The sequence below is a fragment of the Schistocerca gregaria genome, chromosome 3 (genome assembly GCF_023897955.1).
Source record: "Schistocerca gregaria isolate iqSchGreg1 chromosome 3, iqSchGreg1.2, whole genome shotgun sequence".
Taxonomy (NCBI): Eukaryota; Metazoa; Arthropoda; class Insecta; order Orthoptera; family Acrididae; genus Schistocerca; species Schistocerca gregaria.
Genome location: NC_064922.1, coordinates 89,296,879 through 89,318,433, shown reverse-complemented (window position 1 = coordinate 89,318,433; position 21,555 = coordinate 89,296,879). Strand labels below are relative to the sequence as shown.

Below are 21,555 nucleotides of genomic sequence, written 5' to 3'. Positions count from 1 at the left end.
TTTTAGAAAGTCAACCCATAAGAGGGTAAAAGAGTGGAATAAAATTTTTAAGAAAATATTTCCATGTATTAAAAAAATTAAAGCTGAATCTGTGAAAAATGGTGTTTCGCTTCTCGGTTAGGTATAAAAAATACGCGTTACGGTCTGAAAGTTTATGTGGAAATACCACCACAAGAACGCAAAAGGCGTGATTAACATAAATGATGGACTCCAGCTACCAGGATCGCTTTTTGATGAGAAGTACATTCGGGGAAGACCATACTCCTATGGCCTTAAATAGCTTTAAAAGTAAAGAAGATGTTACAGTTTGCTAACAACGTCGCAATTCGATTGAAGAACACAAAAAAACAAGAAACAAAAATATTTGTTGACCTTAGAGTCCACGAGAGCGAAGCAGAGGGTGTTAAGCTAGTTTTCTAACACAATAGATATAAAGTAATATGGCATAGCTTTCCATACTGCCATACGTGAGCTATGCCATCTCTGTATTTGTAGACTGTACAAGTGTGTAATGGATGCGTGTGTAGTATAGTATTCTTTTTGTTGTGCGGTGATGGTGATGATGATGATGATGATGATGATGATGATGAGAGAAGAGAGCCTACTTTTCTCGAACGGCCGCCAAGCTGAACTCTTTTGAAATGCACAAGAGCGTCTTTGTGTACTGATTGAGTAGGGAGGCGGCCCATAATTTGGTTAGGAAAATAAGTTCGTACGTGAAAGCCGATCATAGAGATACAGCCACCCCGTTGCACCTGAATGTGCTAACCTTTTCATTTTCTTGCACTCTTACATGACCACCACTATTCACTGTTAACACATTTTCGGAAACAATAAAGAGAATAGCGCGACTGGTAGTTGTGTCAGCTGGCAGTTTCCGGTGTGTGGCGTTGTACGCATTGCAGTACAGTCGTCAGATGAAAATGCCTGCAGCTGTGTTCGCTCGTTTTTGATCGGCCGGCACGACGAGAGATGGCAACATGGCACAGGCCCACCTCAGTGCCTCGGGCTCCATACCGACTCGCTACCGAGAGTCTCAGGGAAATGCACGGAGGCTCTGTTTCGGTAACTGTACCGCTCGGTGCGCTCAAATACCAAAACGATCGACAAAGCAACTGAAAGATACAGAATAGGGCTGCAGCTGGTCGGTACCACAATGTGGACTACTTAGTGGTGAGTAGCTGTGCAGTCACGCCGACTGCGAAGTCTTGTTGAGCTACACAGGAACTGTGACGCGAGAGGCCAATCGTCGACAACGGGTTTCATATGTGCTGGGGCGTAAAGCTGACGTGGCTCCAGGCAGAGGCGCCTCTCTGTAACGTAGGAGGCGGCGGCATGACGCCAGGCGTCGCCTGCGTCGGAGGGCGCGGAGGGCGTCCTTGTCCGCGTCGCCTGCAGGTGCGGCCCCCGGGTTTTATGGCGCCTGCAGCCGTGCAGATTAGCGCTCGCTCGCCGCCCTGACGCCGCCGGCACCGGCGTAATTCCTGCCCGGAAGCACCTGAGCAGGGCGTATCGAGCAGCGGCTGCTGATCGCTCGTAATAACCGGCAGACCAGCCGTACTCTTGAAGTTACCTCTCGCTAGACTCTTGCGAAACCTCCGCGACTCTCAACGGACCTAATTGCCGCCCTAAACGCTGTCGTTTACGAACTGTTCGATGTCTTTTACTTCGGCAGATTGTTGCCCTACATAAACGACGTTCATCCAGTTTTTTCTTCAATTTCAGCGTTGTTGATTATCTTGTTACTCGAAAAAGTATCCATGTATTCTTATTGGTTGAAATATATGAATCACAATTAGGGATCATTACAGCTCGCTTCTGCTACTTTTGTTGTATACTCCGATTATGATCTTTGTATAAGTGCCCACTGTCCATCGAAAGAGGAGTGTTTAGTGGTGGAAATTTAGCTCAGGTGGAAGAAACCGACCTAGCTATGAACGTTCATGAAATACGTATAAGCAGCTGCAATCAGTAAGCGACACAAAAGAAACTCGTTTCCGACGTGAATAGCCACCGACAAAGCACTCTTTTTCTGCACTTCAACGTTTGTTACTCTTCTCCACACTCATATCACTACTACTTCGGATTCTCTCCATCCCTGTTTACCAAGTCCACAAACAGACAATTTTTTACTTGTTCTGTTCTGAAGTGCAAGTTTGTCGATGATGTTTTCGTTTGTTGTACACTACCAGTTGCTGCTACCAGTTGCTACTCATCTTTACTTATTTACTTCGCGACAAGTTTTGTGAAATAACACCCATTATCAATGGAGCTTTTCGTATAGTCAGGACAATAATGGGAAGCTATAAACGAGAGGTAAGATACGTTATTCGACCTGTACATTCAGCAAACAGTAAAGCCAACCAAGGAGAAAAAAGGTCAGGGAGCAGAATATAAAATTTTTTAACTCTGCTGATGACTTGTTATTCTATCAGGGACGTCGAAGGACGTGGAACAGAAGTGGAGTGGAATTGATACCTGCTTGAAAAGAGTCTATAAGTCTCATATCAATAAAAGTAAAGCAAAGGTCTAGTCGAATTAAATCAGTCAATGCTGTTAGAAAAGAGTCTGAAACTAGTCGATCGATTTTGCTTTTTGGAGAGCAAACTAACTGATGATGTCACACGTATGGAGAATGTTAAATGCAGACTACCAATAGCACCAAAATCATTTATGGAAAGACGGAACTTGATAACACCTAACATAAATTTAAATGTTAGGAATTCTTTTCTTAAGTGATTCTTTAGTGTAGTCTTCTATGGAAGTCAAACGTTAATAATAAGCAGTTCAGGCAAGGCAAGAACACAAGCTTTTGAAATTTGGTGTTACAGAGTAATGCTGAAGTTGAGATTGGTAGATAGAAGAAGATAGAGGAAATAATGCATAGTTACTGAATGTAATTCGAGAAAGAAACTTTATGCTGGAACCTCGCTAAACGAAGGGGTCGCTTCATAGGACACATCCTGGGGCACCAAGAAATTGTTAGTTTAGCACTGCAAGGCTGTATGAGGAGTAAAAATTGAAAGCTGTAGAGGGAGCTCGAGGCTTCACTACATTAAGCTGGTTCTAGTGGATAAAGACTGCAGGAGTTGTGCAGACATCGAGAGTCCTGAATACGTTAGACAAGTGAGAAGGAGTGCACCAAACCAGTCTTTGTACCGAAGACCACCATACGTAATATTCACATGCGTGATGTACGTAATATGCGAGCTGTAGAATCACACTTACAAGTGTCACTCGCTTGATAATGGAAACGTGTCGTGCTCAAAATAAATCAGATAATATCTTAGCTTTGACGAGAAAATTATATTGTGCATCAGACGAAAGAACTGCTTTTATAATCTAAAACCTTCAAACATCATCTCATGACGTAGAAAAAAGCTTGTTAACGGATTTCTTTCATATGTGAGGGTTCATTTGGTAACTACGATTGGTCTTTTAGGCTCCTGTGGTCTTCAGTCACTGTACTGTCCAAAGGCAGTATTAGCTCACCTTTCTCCGTCGTTGTTTCATGATTCTGATTTGGTTCTCAAATTCTACTTGTATTTTTTATCGACAGGAGTATGTTTTACTTGTATTGACCTGTAGCTTGTGGTATTCTACCAACATCTCAAACACCTAATTCAGTGTATGGTTATAGAGCTTTATTTGGTAATTTACGTAATTTTTCCTCATCCCTGTTACATTTTCTTCAATTGAATTAAATAGCCATGGAGAAAGAGAACAGGAATGTCTGACACTTTACCTTATTTTAACCTCTTTGTTACCATCACTACTATCTATTTTTGTATTCTAACTTTCCTTTAAATTGAAAATTAGTATTTCGTCTTTCCAGTTGCATCTTTGCTCACTGCTCGAAACCAAATCTTTCAGTCGACTGTGTCAAATGTCTTCGTCTGGGTCGATGAATATAGCATAATATATTGTTCTGTTTATCTCGATTCGTATTTCTAAAATAATACGTAATAAACTGAACTGACAAATGTCATGCGCTGCCTATTAATATTCTGTTGGACCTCGTTTTGCCCTGTATTGTGCAGCAATTCCAAGTGGCATGTACTCAACACAACCCCCCTACAGCAATACTGAGCCGTGCTGCCTCTATAGCCCTCCATAATTACGAAACTGTCGCCGGTGTAGCATTTATTGGACAAATTGACCTCTCGATTATGTTCCATAAATTTTCGATGGGATCCACATCGGGTGATCTAGGTGGCCGTATCATTCGCTCGAATTGTGCAGAATGTTCTTCAAACCAGTTGCGAGCAATTGTGGCCTCTCAGGATGACCCACTGTCTTCGATAAAAATTCAATCACTGTTTGGGAACAAGTGGTCTCATGTAGCGCAAAACAATTTCCACTCAATGATCGGTTCTGTTGGACCAGAAGACCAAATCCACTCCGTGTGATCACAGACCACATCATTATGAAGCCACCAGCAGTTGAACAGCGCCTTGATGACAACTTGAGTGGGATCTGCATCACACTCGAATGGTGCTATTCACTCTTAACATCGGAAATCGGGACTCACCTCACCAGGTTTAGGGTTCAACCGACGTGGTCACGAACCCAGGAGAGGTGGCGCTGCATTAGCCCATTGAAGCGAGATTTCGTCGCACAGTTATAACTGATAAGTTCGTCGTTCGACCCACATTGATCCCTGCAGTTATTTCACGTAGTTTCCTTGTCTGTTAACATTGACAAATCTACGCAAACGCCGCTGCTCTCGGTCGGGAAGTGTAAGTCATCGTCAACTGCGCTGCCCGTGGTGAGAGGAAACGCGTGAAATTTCGTATCCCGGGCATGCTCTTGACACTGTGGGTCTCGGAATACTGAATTCCCTAACGATTTACGAAATCGAGTGCCCCATGCCTGTAGCTCAACTACCATTCCGCGTTGAAAGTCTGCTGATCCCAGCCGTCGCGAGCATTATCACATCGAAAACCTTTTCACATGAATCACCTGAATACAAATGACGGCTTCCCCATTGCACCCCCCTTTTATACCTGGCGTGCAGAATACCACCACCAACTGTATAGGTGCACAGCACTATTACGTGACATTAGTCCATTTAGGCCAATCCGAAGTGATGCTATCCTAATTGCTGGTTTATTCTAGATCACAATCTTTCACTTGCAAAATTAAATGAAATTTCTGAATAGCGTAATAACAACGCCTGCGTTTCTGTACTTCGTCGCTGGAGTTTCCTTTCTTCGTTATGGCAGTGTTATTTTTAGTGAAATATACTGGTCAGATTCAAATTTGACAGCAGTCACATTTCATTCTGAATATATTTATACAGAACTGTAACGAAAACGAATCGATTTAGTGAGAAACGAAATCGATGAAGACTAAACGCTGACATCATTCAAAAAAGGAAAAAGGCAATGAAATGGGTGCCTGGTTCAGCATAACGAGTCCTCAGTATTATCGATTGAAAATATCTGTAAGCATTCTCAAGAGGTACACCTAGAACGTTGATACTTCGCAGTGAGGTCAGTGAAACTGAATGCGAAAACCACAAGCGCCTCGTAACATATAGCAAGAAACGGAGAAGAATCGGTTCATCGACACGGAACTACCTTCATTTGATGTTTTCTTACGTTTCCCTCTCTCCTTTACGTAATTTCACAAGAACTTCAGGACGGTTGCTTCAGTACCGCCGATGACAAAGTGATGTGGCACACTGCACGTCATCACACTGACAACGACGGCCGTCGGCTGTCGGAATGCAGAAGCCTCTGACGATCCACTACGTCACTGCTGCCGATTCACGTTCCTCATCCTTCCTTCTTTCGTGAACGTCACCGCGGCTGAACGTAACGCGTGTACTGAGGGAGTAGACATCGTTGTTGTTATGGTGGTTTTCAGTCCTTAGACTGGTTTGATGCAGCTCTTCATGCTACGCTATCCTGTGCAAGCTTCTTCGTCTTCCAGTACTTACTGCAAACCACATCCTTCTCAATCTGCTTAGTGTATTCATCTCTTGGTCTCCCTCCACGCCGATCTCCAATGCTAAATTTGTGATAGCCTGATGCCTCAGAAGAAGTCCTACAACCGGTCTCTTCTTCTTGTCAAGTTGTGCCACAAACTCCTCTTCTCCCCTATTCTATTCAGTCCCTCCACATTAGTTATGTGATCTACCCATCTAATCTTCAGCATTCTTCTGTAGCACCACATTTCGAAAGCTTCTATTCTCTTCTTGCCCAAACTATTTATCGTCCATGTTTCACTTCCATATATGGCTACACTCCATACAAATACTTTCAGAAACGACTTCCTGACACTTATATCTATACTCGATGTTAACAAATGTCTCTTCTTCAGAAACGCTATCCTTGCCATTGCCAGTCTACATTTTATATCCTCTCTACTACGACCATCATCAGTTCTTTTGCTCCCCAAATAAGAAAACTCCTTTACTACTTTAGATGTATCATTTGCTAATCTAATTCCTTCAACATCACCCGACTTAATTCGATTACATTCATTATCCTCGTTTTGCTTTTGTTAATGTTCATCTTATATCGTCCTTTGAAAGCACTGTCCATTCCGTTCAACTGCTCTTCCAAGTCCTTTGCTGTCTCTGACAGAATTACAATGTCATCGGCGAGAATCAAAGTTTTTATTTCTTCTCCGTGGATTTTAATACCTACTTCAAATTTTTTGTTTGTTTCCTTCACTGCTTGTTCAATATACAGATTGCATAATATTAGGGAGAGGCTACAACCCTGTCTCACTCCCTTCCCAACAACTGCTTCCCTTTCATGTCCTTCGACTCTTATAACTGCCATCTGGTTTCTGTACAAATTGTAAATAGCCTTTCGCTTCCTGTTTTTTACCCCTGCTACGTTTAGAATTTGAAAGAGAATATTCCAGTCAGCATTGTCAAAAGCTTTCTCCGAGTCTACAAATGCTAGGAACATAGGTTTCCCTTTCCTTAGTCTTTCTTCTAAGATAAGTCGTAAGGTCAGTATTGCCTCACGTGTTCCAACATTTCTACGGAATCCAATCTGATCTTCACCGAGGTCGGCTACTGCCAGTTTTTCCATTCGTCTGTAAAGAATTCGCGTTAGTATTTTGCAGCTGTGACTTATTAAGCTGATAGTTCGGTAGTCAATAGACATTAGGGCCGTTGATAAAATTTGAAAATAGCTCTGAGCACTATGGGACTCAACATCTGAGGTCATCAGTCCCTTAGAACTATTGAAACCCAGCTAACCAAAGGCCATCTCATACGTCCGTGCCCGAGGCAGGATTTGAACCTGTTACCGTAGCGGTCGCGCGGTTCCAAGCCGAAGCGCCTAGATCCGCTTGGCCACAATAGCCGGCGATAAAATATCGATATACCGATATGTCAATAGTTTTCTCGAAAAAGTGTGAATATACGTCTGTGATATTCTTTTCTCATTTTTTCGCTATGTGGAGGAGTCTTACTACTTTCTGAGCATCCATCACGTTCAGTCTCTCTCTTTGACCCTGTGAAGCAAGTACAAGTGACACGAAGAAGTAGTCCGACTGCTCTGGGGTGGGGGAGGGGAGGGGGGTGAATTGATTAACAAAAGATACAGCGCACCAGTTGCGTAAATAAACCACTTCTGTTTGTTCACATCGGCATTCTTGAAAACAGTTCCTGATACTGATGAACAAAACTTTAAATGAGAAGACTGGTCTTTGCGGTGGGCAGAGACGTGTGAGAGGAAATGCTGAAGTAATCAGCGCCCGGGGCTACCAACAGACACTCAAACCTTTGACTTCACCACGCAGTTTTGGTACTACTATTGCCAGATCTCTCACGTTTGCAGAAATGGAAAAACAGGGAAGTCGACATGAAGTTCGAGACAAATCCGATATGTGACGAAACCGAACGACGGATCCAACGGACACTATTTGCTGTCGCACTTAACTGCAGTTACCGTTGTTCGCAAAGTGGTTATCTCCAAGCGTGAACATGCATCGTTTTCCTTTCAATTCTTGGTCCAATGGGGATGAGCCTGTTGATGTACACAATAGTTAAATATACAGCTCTAAAATGACGGTATATTTACAATGTGCAGCCGATGTGTATATGTATTTGACTGGTACATTGACATTTTCTCCGTCGATATATCGATGTATCGATAACTATTTCAGTACATACCTGGTCGGTAATGATACTTTTTAAATAACGATATATGGAATTCTCGTTAATTTAAAAAATATCAACAGTCCTAGTAAACATGAGTCAATATCCTACAGGCCACTGTAGGTAAGGACCGGCAAACTCCAAAAAGTAACGTTTCAAAAATTACCGCCGAACACTATAAAGTGTGGCTTTAATCTGCATCATATTGTGAAACACATCACTGATTCCAGCAGTCAACTCTTCACAGATTGCAATAGGAACCTTCTGCAACACACTCTTCACTACGCCATTCCTTCCAACCATCGACCAAAAAAATATAAAAAACGGATGGGAGAGGATGCGCCAACTCTCTGACCATTGAACATGGGCTGACCTTCTACGAGGTGTGATTGGAAAGTTTTATGAAGGGATCCGCTACTGCCTACTGGTTTGGCGAGCAGATACACGGAGGGTGGGGAGTGAGTCATTGCCTTGTCCTTTAACGCCCTCTGACAGGAAACTGCGTTTCTTTTATTCAGTTTGTTGTGGCAGTTGGTTGAGAGCGGGTCTGTTAGGGCTTGTTGCCGGATTCTATCTGCATGAAAATAGAAGTAAAAACGGAGCAACGAGTTTGTGTGAAATTTTGTTTTAAAACCGGGAAATCAGCCTCTGAGACTTAAGAACTATTAAAACAGCTTTTGGAGATAATTGTATGAGCCAGTCAAATTTTTTTGTCTGCTTGAACATAATAATGGCCGCGAATCGTTTGAAGATGAACCACGGTCCGGCCGTCCTTCCACCTCAAAAACGAATGAAAGTGTTGTGAAAGTTCGCGACTATTTGCGTTCTCAATCTTACAATTAGGCATATGGCTGATGAACTTAATTTAAGTTTTTATGCAGTTCAGTCAATTTTAACTGGAGATCAGAACATGCTTCGAGTGTCCGCAAAATTCATTCCAATAGTGTCGTCAAGTGAATTGGAGTGTGCCAAGAACTGATTAATCTGACTAAAAATGACCCAGATTTGTTGAATAGGTTAATTATAGGTGAAAAATCTTGCGTACCTGATCCTGAAACCAAAGTACAGTCTTCGCTGTGGAAGACTCCAAGTTAACCACGACCGAAAAAAGCACGGCGAAATCGGTCGAAGGTGAAGACAATGTTGGTGATTTTTTCGATTCTACCGGTATTGTGCATCATGAATTTTACACTAAAGGACAGACCGTTAACCAGGAACACTAAAAATGTGTCCTTGAGCGTTTGCGCGAAAAGGTGCAGAAGAAAAGGAAAGACAGGAGTTGGTTGCTACACCATGACAATGCTCCAGCTCATCGTGCCTTCCCCATCATTGAATTTTTGACCAAATTCAAAATTCCTGTGCTTTCAAAACAACCATATTCCACTGATTTGGCCCCTGCGAACTTTTACCTGTTTCCTAAACTGAAATTTCCACTGAAAGGGAAGCGATTTCACTCGACTGAAGACTTCGAGGCAAATACGGAGAGCGTCCTTAACACACTTCAGGAAAAAAGTTTTCAGGAATGCTGCCAAAAGTGGAAACACCGTTGTAACCAGTGTGTTCAGTCAGAAGGGGACTATTTTGAAGGAGGTGCATCTCAGTGCATGTTAGTACCACCATTGTACAATTACGAGCCCATTCTTAAAACTTTCTAATCACACTTCGTATATAACATTCCCTCAAGTGTGGCCAGCATATAAATTGAAACACTCATGTGTGTTCCTCGAATCACTCCATCACATTCCTGGCCTTGTGTCATGGCGCAGTATTTTGCTGAAAAATGCCATTGCCGTCGGGAAACATGATCGCCATGAAGGTGGTCTCGTGGTCTGCAACCAATGTGTAACACTCCTTGACCGACATGGTGCCTGGCACGAGCTCCACTGGACCCATGGACGCCCAATGAATGTCGCCCACAGCATGATGTAGCCGCCGCCAACTTGCCTGCATCCCGCAGCACAGCTGTCAAGGAGCTGCTCCCGGGAAAACGACTGACTCGCTCCCCTCCGTCGGCGCGATGAAGAACGTACCGGGATTCATCAGACCGTGCAACGCTATGCCACTGCTCCAACGACCGGTGCCGATGGTCACGTGCCCATTTCAGTCGTAGTTGCCGATGTTGAGGGTTTAACATCGGCACATGCATGGGTTGTCGGCTGCGGAGGCCCATCGTTAGCAGTATTCGATGCACTGTGTGTTCAGAACCCCCCATGAGCCATGGACCTTGCCGTTGGTGGGGAGGCCTGCGGGCCTCAGCGATACAGATAGCCGTACCGTAGGTGCAACCACAAAAGAGTGGTATCTGCTGAGAGGCAAGACAAACGTGTGGTTCCTGAAGAGGGGCAGCAGCCTTTTCAGTAGTTGGAAGGGCAACAGTCTGGATGATTGATAGATCTGGCCTTGTAACACTAACGAAAACGGCCTTGCTGTGCTGGTACTGCGAACGGCTGAAAGCAAGGGGACCTACGGCCGTAATTCATCGCGAGGGCATGCAGCTTTTCTGTATGATTAAATGATGATGGCGTCCTCTTGGGTAAAATATTCCGGAGGTAAAATAGTACCATATTCGGACCTCCGGGCGGGGACTACTCAAGAGGATGTCGTTATCAGGAGAAAGAAAACTGGCGTTCTACGGATCGGAGCGTCGAATGTCAGATCCCTTAATCGTGCAAATAGGCTAGAGTTAGATATAGTGGGAATAAATGAGGTTCGGTGGCAGGAGTAACAAGACTTTTGGTCAGGTGAATACAGGTTTATAAATACATACAAGTTTGTATGTCAAATAGCTCTGCAGATGACGAAGAACTTGAAGAAATGTATGAGCAAATAAAAGAAATTATTCGTATAGTGAAGGGAGACGAAAATTTAATACTGATGGAGAAGGAATAAAAACTTTTAGGTTTGCCGATGACATTGTAATTCTGTCACAGAAAGCAAAGGACTTCGAAGAGCAGTTGAACGGAATGGATAGTGTCTTGAAAGGAGGATATAAGATGAACATCAACAAAAGCAAAAAGAGGATAATCGAATGTACTCGAATTACGTCGGGTGATGCTCAGGGAATTATATTACAAATTAGACACTTAAAGTAGTAAAGGAGTTTTGCTATTGGGGGAGCAAAATAACTGACGATCGTCGAAGTAGAGAGGATATAAAATGTAGACTGGCAATGGCAGGGAAAGCGTTGCTGAAAAAGAGAAATTTGTTAACCTCGAGTATAGATTTAAGTGTCAGGAAGTCGTTTCTGAAAGTATTTGTATGGAGTGTAGCCATGTAGGGAAGCGAAACATGGACGATAAATAGTTTAGACAAGAAGAGAATAGAAGCTTACGAAATGTGGTACTACAAAACAAGGCTGAAGATTACATGAGCAGATCACATAACTAATGGGCAGGTATTGAATAGGATTGGGGAGAAGGTTTTTGCGCAACTTGACTAGAAGAAGGGATCGATTGGTAGGACATCATCAAGCGATCACCAATTGTCGGTCGGAGTGGCGTGCGATTCTAGCCGCTACAGTCTGGAATCTCACGACCGCTACGGTCGCAGGTTCGAATCCTGCCTCGGGGATGGATCTGTGTGACGTCCTTAGGTTAGGTAGGTTTAAGTAGTTCTAAGTTCTAGGGGACTGATGACCTTAGATGTTAAGTCCCGTAGTGCTCAGAGCCATTTGAACCATTTTTTTGATCACCAATTTAGTACTGGAGGGCAGCGTGAAGGGTAAAAATCGTAGAGGGAGACCAAGAGATGAATACGCCAAGCAGATTCAGAAGGATGTACGTTGCAGTAGGTACTGGGAAATGAAGATGCTTGCACAGAATAGAGTAGGATGGACAGCTGCATCGAAACAGTCTCAGGACTGAAGACCACAATAACAACGTGTGTTCAGACACACTTGTACTCTGCCCAGCATTGAACTCTGACGTTAGTTGCGGCACAGTTCGCCGCCTGTCCTGTTTTAACAGTGTGAACACTCCACGACGTCCGACATCTGTATTAAGGGGTGGCCTCCCAAGACCGCGACATTTGGACGTAGTTTCACCTTGGTTTGCCGGCCGCGGTGGTCTCGCGGTTCTAGGTGCGCAGTCCGGAACCGTGCGACTGCTACGGTCGCAGGTTCGAATCCTGCCTCGGGCATGGATGTGTGTGATGTCCTTAGGTTAGTTAGGTTTAAGTAGTTCTAAGTTCTAGGGGACTGATGACCACAGCAGTTGAGTCCCATAGTGCTCAGAGCCATTTTAACCATTTGAATCACCTTGGTTTCTCCATGTGTTGAAGACATTCACCACAGCACTCCTCCAACACTTGACAAATTGTGTTGTTTCCTAAATGCTCTTGTCGAGCCTCCTGGCCATCACGATATGCCTTCCGTCAAACTCAGATAGATGGCGCGCCTTTCTCATTCTACACACGGACAGCACGCTCATTGATACTGCATGTCCGCCCGGGTAGCTGAGTGATCAGTGCGACAAATTGTCATGCCAATGGGCCCTGTATCGATACCTGGCCTGCTCAGAGATATTCTCTGCTCAGGGACTGGGTGTTGTGTTGTGTTCATCATCATCTCATCCACATCGACACACAAGTCGCCGAAGTGGCGTCAGCTCAAAAGACTTGAACGAGGCTACCGGCCTACCCAACAGGAGGCCTTAGCCACACAACATTTCCAGTTTTTGATACTGCATTCACTGTACATGTGTCTGACTAACTACCATTCCTCACAATGTGACGCTGCTATACCTTGGTTTATATCGATAGTAGATCTGTGGTCATAATGCTCTGGCCGATCAATGTATTTGCTATGAAACGATAGAATTTAAAGATTTCGTTGACAATGAAAGAAGAAGTCCCCTTTCTGCTTAATTTGCAGGCCTGGAGCACGTGAAGAAATTGGTGGTACAAACTGTAAAAATTGTGAAGTCGCACGCGTTATTCCATTGTTAGTTGCAACACTTTTCAATGGAACTGAACGAAGAGCATGGAGACTTCATATTTTACTGTAAAGTACGTAGGTTAAGTCAGAGGCATGCCTGGAATGATTTTTCTATTTAAAACTGGCTACTGTAGAATTAATGGAGGGAAAAGGGGAGCACAATCAAAAATGAAAACATCCGAAATGGACTGCAGGCTTCACATTTTAACTGGACTGGACTGCACACTACCCACAGTGAGACACTGCTAGGTAACTTCTTTCTGGTTTGATGGGGATGCATTTAAAAAGGAAATCGCAATGTAGAAGGGACACAATTTGACAAAGGTCATTTCCCTACGTCCACTGTCATTAAAGGAAATGCAAAGTTTCAGGAATTCACTGGCTTTGATGGAATTGCAACGGCAGTTCCGTAAATATTTTGAAGACACTGTCAGTTATACGCCTTTTGTCAAGCTATTTTAAGATGGTTTGCCGTTTCAGTTGAAAGTGCGCCTGAGGACGTGCAGATGTAGCTGACTGGCGTGCAAGGTAATTGACGTTTTAATGACAAATCCTTATATGTTAAAACAGGCCAGGACGTCTACAGTGCTTTCCTCAAGTAGTTTCCACGTTTCCGTAATGAGGTTGTAAAACTGTTACAATACTTTGAGCTGCATATTTGTGTGAAATACTTTTTCTATTATGAAACTAAGTATGTCACGATTAGATGGCAACTGGAGTGTGAAACCCTGAGAAATTTTCTGCCTCCCTCCGTATGCCGAAAGTCGGCACCAGATAATACGGAATTTTGTTTTGCATGTGAGCTACGTTGCTGAGAAATGTGAAATATAAACCCGTGACGTGCGTAGTGTGACTTCAACGCCATTTATATGTGGCGCATTCGCAGTTTTCCCCTCTTCCCCGCCCTCATTCTGAGCCAGCATGACATGGTGGTGGGGAAATGTAAAGAGAGGCTGAGCGCACTGGCACTCGTGCCCGGGCGCGGCCGCTGAGAAAAAACCTCCGTGGTTCCTGTCGTAAAAGATGGAATGCTGCGAAAGAGACCGATTTCGCGAATGGTTTTTGCTGCTGAGGACCACACATGGGCAATGGCTGGGAGTATGGTTCCTAAACTTAGTTTTGCAACGTAGTTTCACCATGTAAACTAGATTAAGGCAGGTATCCGTTATAAGCCCTGTTACTGTTGGTGAGAGAAAAATTCCTACAAGATTATCAAGAACCATCCTGGCCCAGATTTTCAAGGAAATCCTCCTAACCAAAGAGGTAGCAGGAAACTGGATTCTTGGAATCTGATATTTGGTCTTTGGTACTGTTAAAAAAAGTACAATGCACAAACTTGTAAATAAAACGTTTCCATCTCTCAATTTCTCTCCCTTCCCCCTTTCTCTCTCTCTCTCTCTCTCTCTCTCTCTCTCTCTTTCTCTTTCTCTCTCTCTCTCTCTCTCTCTCTCTCTCTCTCTCTGTGTGTGTGTGTGTGTGTGTGTGCGGGGAGGATGCGGAGGGGGGCGAAACCATTGCGGAATTCGGCCAGAGTAGCTCATGGAATTAGTCCAGCTACGCTTTTGCAAGAGTTTCGTGACCTTTATGTGTAGCTCAGGCTTCAGTACTCGCGCCGGTTGATGCTGATTACCAAACCTCTCACGGCGTCTTCAAATTAACAGAAACACTGAATCGATGTCTCCTGTTCGGAAACAGATTTTAGCAAATGCGACAAAAATCTCTTCCACTGCACTTATCCTTGCTTTCCATGTTAGTGAACTCAACAATTCGGAGGCCGTTCCTGAAGTAGAACCTCACATTCTGGCAGCAACAACAGCAAGAAAACTGGTAAAATGCAGTGATGTCTTTGAAGAAGATCAACAGCGAACTACAAGATGTCTACCGTGGGTTGCATACGGTGGTTAGCACGCTTCACTCAAAAACATAGCTCGTGGTAAGTAAACGTAAAAAAGTTACGCGTTCTGGTCATCGACGAGTCAGTCTGACACGATCGACCGCCATGTCATCCACCGCCAGTGGCGTCATCAGATGCAGTATGGAGAGGCATGTTTTCAGCACACCGTCTTCCTCGTCGTTGTCGGGTTTCTTGATGTTGGAACCGCAAGTAATCGTTCGAGTAGCTCCACAATATACTTCCCACGGGTACTCCCACCACGGAAACATCTCTGGCAGTACCGGCGATGGCACTCGGTTCCCCTGCATGGTAGGCAGTCACTTTGACTTCCTCGCAACGGAGGCCGACATAGGGCATAGTAACGCAGTGAAAAAGATAAATTCCTTAATAAAAAAACTAAACTCCGTCCGAACAAGCCCTGAAAGGCCCACGGTACCGACCGGCAGCCTTGTCATCCTCAGCCCACAGGCGTCACTGTTTGCGGATATGGAGGGGCAAGTGGTCAGCACACCGCTCTCCCGGCCGTACGTCAGTTTACGACACCGGGACCGCTACTTACCAATCAAGTGGCTCCTTAGTTTGCCTCACAAAGGCGGAGTGCACCCCGCTTGCTAACTGCGCTCAGTACACCGGATGGTCACCCGTCCAAGTGCTAGCCCAACTCAACAGCGCTTAACTTCGGTGATATGACGGGAACCGGTGTTACTACTACGGTAAGGCCGTTGGCGATTTCTTAATAAAGCAAATAAATAAATAAAAAGATTGCAGTTATTCATATTCCGTGCTAGCGAGACTGGAATACGACATATACTCCGCGAACTTGTCCATAATATAATCGTCTGTTAGTTTGCTTTACTCTCCTTTGCATCAGCGAGCATTATCTCTTTTAGTAATGACGTACAGAAGCTCCTCGGTGGCTAGAGCAGTAGGAACCCATCTTCCAACAACGGTACGTCATTGCCATAATATTATGTGAAGTCACTGTAATAATGGGCTGCACGTGTGTCTGACCAAATGGTTCTGTTTTCCGATAGAACGGCGTTACACAGATTGTAGCGGAAAACCTTGAGTCAATAGAAACGTTGTCGTGAGGAACAAATTGCGGATGGGAAGCCATGTTAGCAATATTACCTCTACAGTGTTGCTGGGCATCCTGCCACGATGTCTCCCCTTGGGGAGCAAGCGTAAGTTTACGGGCTGGCGGTCCGCAAGTGGATCTCCACACAGTGAGCACGATACCGTTCGTTGGTTGGGTCAGACAGTGTGGAGCCCTTCCAGACGTGCCTAGACAGCACTGTGGAGCGTACCAACTCACGTGGGAGCCCAGAGGCTGGCTGTGTCTTGAACGCCCTGTAGAAAACGCTGTACAGCTTTTGCTGACAAGAGTACCTGTCCTCCATTTGTTCCTCAAGGAGGCCTTTATAATTATTAGAAGCTCGACAGTATCATTGTATTACTCGCTGAATATCAACTTGGTACAGTTAAGGCGTACGAGTTACGACATACGTACGGACTGGAGGAAAACCAATTCACTGGCAATAACAATAGCACTTGTTCAACTAGGTGCTGTGCAGCGGACTATGTAATGTAAGGTGCAGTTTCAAACATACATAAGACTTAAGTCACAGCAAGCACACCACGCTCACAGCGTAATAATCACAATGCGAAGATTCACAGAAATCTCACGACGAGGTGCAAAACCGCACATTCACAGTTTGTAAGAAGAATAATAGTTAAACCACGATTCTGAACTTACGGCCACGCCATCCGATCTGTGCCTGCCATGAAACGTTCTTACAAGGCGGAATCACTATAATCCGTTCACCATAATAATAAACATTATGTAAACAAACGCAAACGCGATGATTAGTCAGAAGCTGTAGCACACGTACACTGGTGTTGTTGCGCTCTAGGAAGTCGGTCCTACTTATGTATTAGATGTTTATTACTAAGTTACGTTAAATGAAACTTTAAGGCATTTAAATTTATTAACAGCCATCAAAGTTTTCCTTAATCACGCTTTAGCTACGTAATTTTTATTTAAAAAACCGTGCACAGTCACAGCATCTGCAGCGTTGTGCTTTGATCGTTACGCTGTTCATGTGCCGTATGAAAATGGCTGAGACTGCTTTCTGTCCCGTAGTGAACATGTAATAAGTGTCGAGAAATAGGCTGTCCTTAGTGTTTTTCATAAATTTACGGAGATAATCGGCTTTGAAGTTTTCCCATCGTTTGTATATTACAGTTTATTATCAGAACTTGATTGAATGTGTAACGCAGTCGGTAGCGTAGTGGAATATAAACTAAATGCAGGTTTTCCGTGCGCTGATTCAAATCTCTTTAGTGTCTTTTTGATCTCGTTCAATTTGAAATACCTTTATCTCGCAATTATTAAACACACGCGAATTTTCTGTTTTAATTTCAAACACAAATTCTTAATTATCGATGTTTTATGAAAGACTTCATAAAAGTTTCCAGAATGAGATTTTCACTCTGCAGCGCAGTGTGCGCGGATATGAAACTTCCTGACTGATTAAAATTGTGTGCCGGGCCGAGACTCGAACTCGCGGGCAAGTGCTTTACGAACTGAGTTACCCAAGCACGACTCACGCCCCGTCCTCACAGCTTGACTTCTGCCAGTACCTCGTCTCCTGCCTCCCAAACTTCACAGAAGCTCTTATGCGAACCTTGCAGAACTAGCACGCATGGATGAAGAACTGGCAGAACTGAAGCTGTGAGGACGGGTGGTGAGTCGTGCTTGGGTAGCTCGGTTGGTAGCCGCCACGGTAGCTCAGCGTGGTCGGTCGGAGAACTGGGTGGCCTCTGTAATAAAAAAACTGAGTGGAAGGATCAACAAACGAACTTAAACGAATGTCATGTGACGTCCTCAACGACCAAACCCAACGACCAACAACGAACAAAACTGAAAAAAAAAAGTTGGTAGAGCACTTGCCCGCGAAAGGCAAAGGTCCCGAGTTCAAGTCCCTGTCCGGCACACAGTTTTAATCTGTCAGGAAGTTTCATAAAAGTTGTTTGAATTCGGAAAACACAACAATTTAATTTTTAAGGCAAAACTGAGAAACCAAATCCTCTTTATTTGGACTGTGTCTGTCGTTTTATACCTCAGAGGTAGACAAGTATTTTAGAAACATGAGAAACAATCATTTCACAGCATCGAGCACATCATACAAATGCTGAATTTTTACGTTTGCTACTGTACCGCTACAATATGAACCAAACAGAACTTATCTGTAGCAAAGCTATGGGATTTGGCCCGTGAAGTAGCAAGACTGTTTACGCTGACATTCGTACTGGAACTAACGCACGCAGTTTTTCCACACGTAACTGCCGAACGATGGCGGGATATAGAACGGCTCGTCATAAAGGAAGAAGACAAAATGCTGCGCCTGGTTAGCTTCGTGGATTCTGTTGTTGATGGCTAATTATCAACGTAGCAGGTGACACTTCAAGAACTTAAATGTATTTCTCGGATTCGGATAAGGAAGGAGCTATGTGATTGCCGGACGACTGATTGTAATACCTTCATTGGCTTCAGCATTTAACTATACGGTAAAATGCTTCAATATTCTCTTACGTTACACACAGCGTATGCAGAAAAAGTACCCTGTGGTTAAGTCAGGAATTTTCATCGCTCTTGTTTTTATCACAATAGTACGTTAGCTAAAAACGATAACGTGTTTCGGTTTTTGTGTAGTCGTCTAAGGAGCGTATTGGGGGAGATTTCCAGTGCATTGTTTCATTCTGCTTAAAAATTAAATGACATTCGAATCTGTGTTGCTCCTCTGCTAGCCTCTTTTTACGTGTGAACTGCAGCTGGCAACGTCACTGCAGGCTAGCTGTACCAAGTGACCGGCCAATGCTGTCCACGTTAAATGCGCCGGTAAAGCTGTTGTCCCGTACTATCGCTAAGTCGATGTGCGCGTAACGTACCCTTATTATCATACTTTACAGTACTCGCGACAGCTTGGATGCAGTCCCAAGTGAAACGGAAATCTAATGGGGCTCCAGCAAATGCAGAAGAATACATACTGCAATGTTTATATCACGTTTATTCTTATGGTGAACGGATTATAGACACTGTACCTAACTGACACAAATCTGTCCTTGACTAGTTGGCAGAAAAAGGCTACAGGCCACAAAAGCACACTCCTTGCTCTCCTCTATCTTAGGGCAACCGAACCCCTCGTCTGAGTGCCTTACTTGAAAATCGGTTCAAAGTGGTTTAAATGGTTCTAAGCACTATTGCTTAGAACTACTTAAACCCAACTAACTTAAGGACATCACACATATCCATGCCTGAGGCAGGATTGGAACATGCGACCCTAGTATTAGCGCGGTTCTGGACTGAAGCGCCTAGAACCTCTCGGCCACAGCGGCCGGCGCAAATCTGTTCCCCTATGCAGAAATATACGTAGTGGATGCACGAGTACAGATTGGAGAGTCATGGTTGACGACATGTGGACGTTTGGGTCTGGCCGTGAATCGTGCTCGGATTTCCACACATAATCTATTCTTGAATCGTTGTCATTACGCTTCACTCTCGACAATCAGGAACACACACACAAAAAATTTTGTCAGTTTTTCTGCCACTTAAGCTAAACGTGAGTGAATATCTTAATTATTTTGGATGCCATAACGCATTGAAGTTGTAGTGAAACATTTGAGACCCGCTGTACTTCCATCAGAAAACTTCTATTTGTGGCAAATTGACATGGGGAGCTTGTACAGCTGTGGATTTCAAAGTCATAATAATGATAATTGTTGTAACGGCGCGGGATAATAGTGACGGAAACGCGGCAGGACCCGCAGAGCGGTCCGCCAACAACAACACAACGGAGAGGACGGACACGACCTAAGGAGGATGTTACAACACAAAACAAGAATAAGCAACAGAGTCACGAACCAAACAAGACAAACACGTCCACTCGTACAGAAACATGAAAGTCAACACGCTGTCTGAGGCGATGTGTCCTGAGACGCACACTAGGCTTGACTGGCGGATGAGCATTTTTTTTCTTTATTGATTTTCAATTTCCCCCGAAGGGGATGGGCTGGCAGCAGGGTAGTACAGCCTACAGACTTTTTTAAAAGCGGAAGAAGAAAAGAAACAAGGAAAACAGGCGATAAAACGGTGACTTAAAGTGTAAAATGGCGGAAAAATGCGGAAAGTTAAAACAGAAAGCAAAAGGGGTTGGCATTGTTAATAAAAGACACAGGAATCAGACACGTAACATAGTAGACACACAATTAAAAAACATGGCGACAGTCTGGTTTCTGTTCGCAAGAGATAAAAAAATCACACCCAGTGACAGTATGATGGCCGTTCGCAACACTTCCCAAGAGACACATCACGGAACACTCACTGTAAAACACTGCACGAAAATGGCGGCACAAAGATGACACTCCCGAGCCAAAGGCAGATTGGGGGGGGGGGTGACCTGGAGGAGGGGGAAAAACAAGGAGGGAGGAGAGGAAAAGACGAAAAAGGTGGGCGGGAACTAAGGAGGGAGAGGACTCATAAGGGGGGATAGGGGCTGGGCAGACGCGAGAGGGAATGAGAAGAGACAGAGGAGGGAAATGCAAAAGGACTCAGGGGAGAGAAGGGGGCAGAGAGAGGGGAGGTTGGGAAAAAAGAAGATGGAAGGGGGAGGAGAGGCATCCCAGGAAACGGACAGGGGAAAGGAGGGGGAGTGAGGATCAGAGTTGATAGGAGGGATAAATGGATAGAGGTCATCATCCAGGAGGGGGAGTTGATGGAAACCACCTTGGGAAAGGAGATGAAGGGTGTAGAGACAGAGGGTAGGGGGGACACAACAGTGAAGATGTGGCAGGGGGCAGGGATGGGGCGGCTGAGCAACAGGCAGGCACTTAAGTACTGTATCGGGCACGCCGCTCTTGCCCGCTGCAACCACGTGTTCCACTGTGGCGCCCCCACACTGAAAGCCCGCCAGGAGGCTCGCGCCGCCACGGCTTACAGCGTGATGGTGCAGAGACCTCTATGGGTCTTCGACGTCCATGACGTCTGGTGGGAATCCAAATTCCGCTGCGCGCCGTACCAGAATAACGATACTGGTGTAGGTCGAAAAGACGCATGTACTATCGGATTTGATTCATTTGGGAAGCAGTTGTGCCCAGCGACTGTATTTATTTCAGACAGCAAAGCATACAGCTATCAATCGCACTTAATGTTTATTGCAGATCCAGATTTCAGTCACTGTATGGCCATCTTCGGCGCAGTAAATGTAAATTAATGATTTGTGTTACAGGCTCTGAATAGAAGATAGGCCCACAGTGACAGCAATCTCGATATTCGACAAACATTGTTTGCAGCTGCTGGGTGTACATTTAGTACTTGACCCACTTATCTACTGCGTCAGAGTTGAGATAATTGTGTGTATTTGTTGGTGTTTCAGCTGAAGGGCGAGAAGGGCGAGCCCGGCGTGGGTGCCCCAGGCCCCCCCGGCCCCCCTGGCCCCCCGGGACCCTCCGGTGCCACGTCCACGTCGCAGGGCCGCGTCGGGTACATACCCGTCCCAGGACCTCCGGGCTTACCTGGGCCGCCGGTGAGTACAGCACAGTAGG

The 21,555-nt window shown here is 44.7% G+C and overlaps 1 protein-coding gene across 1 annotated transcript in view; it reads left to right on the top strand.

Moving 5' to 3' along the window:
• The window catches only part of LOC126354239 (collagen alpha-1(XVIII) chain-like), a 504,706-nt gene that overhangs the window by 244,210 nt on the left and 238,941 nt on the right, over positions 1-21,555 (top strand). The window contains exon 13 of the mRNA XM_050003737.1: positions 21,387-21,536. Coding sequence (XP_049859694.1) covers positions 21,387-21,536 — 150 coding nt within the window. The remainder of the gene's footprint in view (positions 1-21,386; positions 21,537-21,555) is intronic.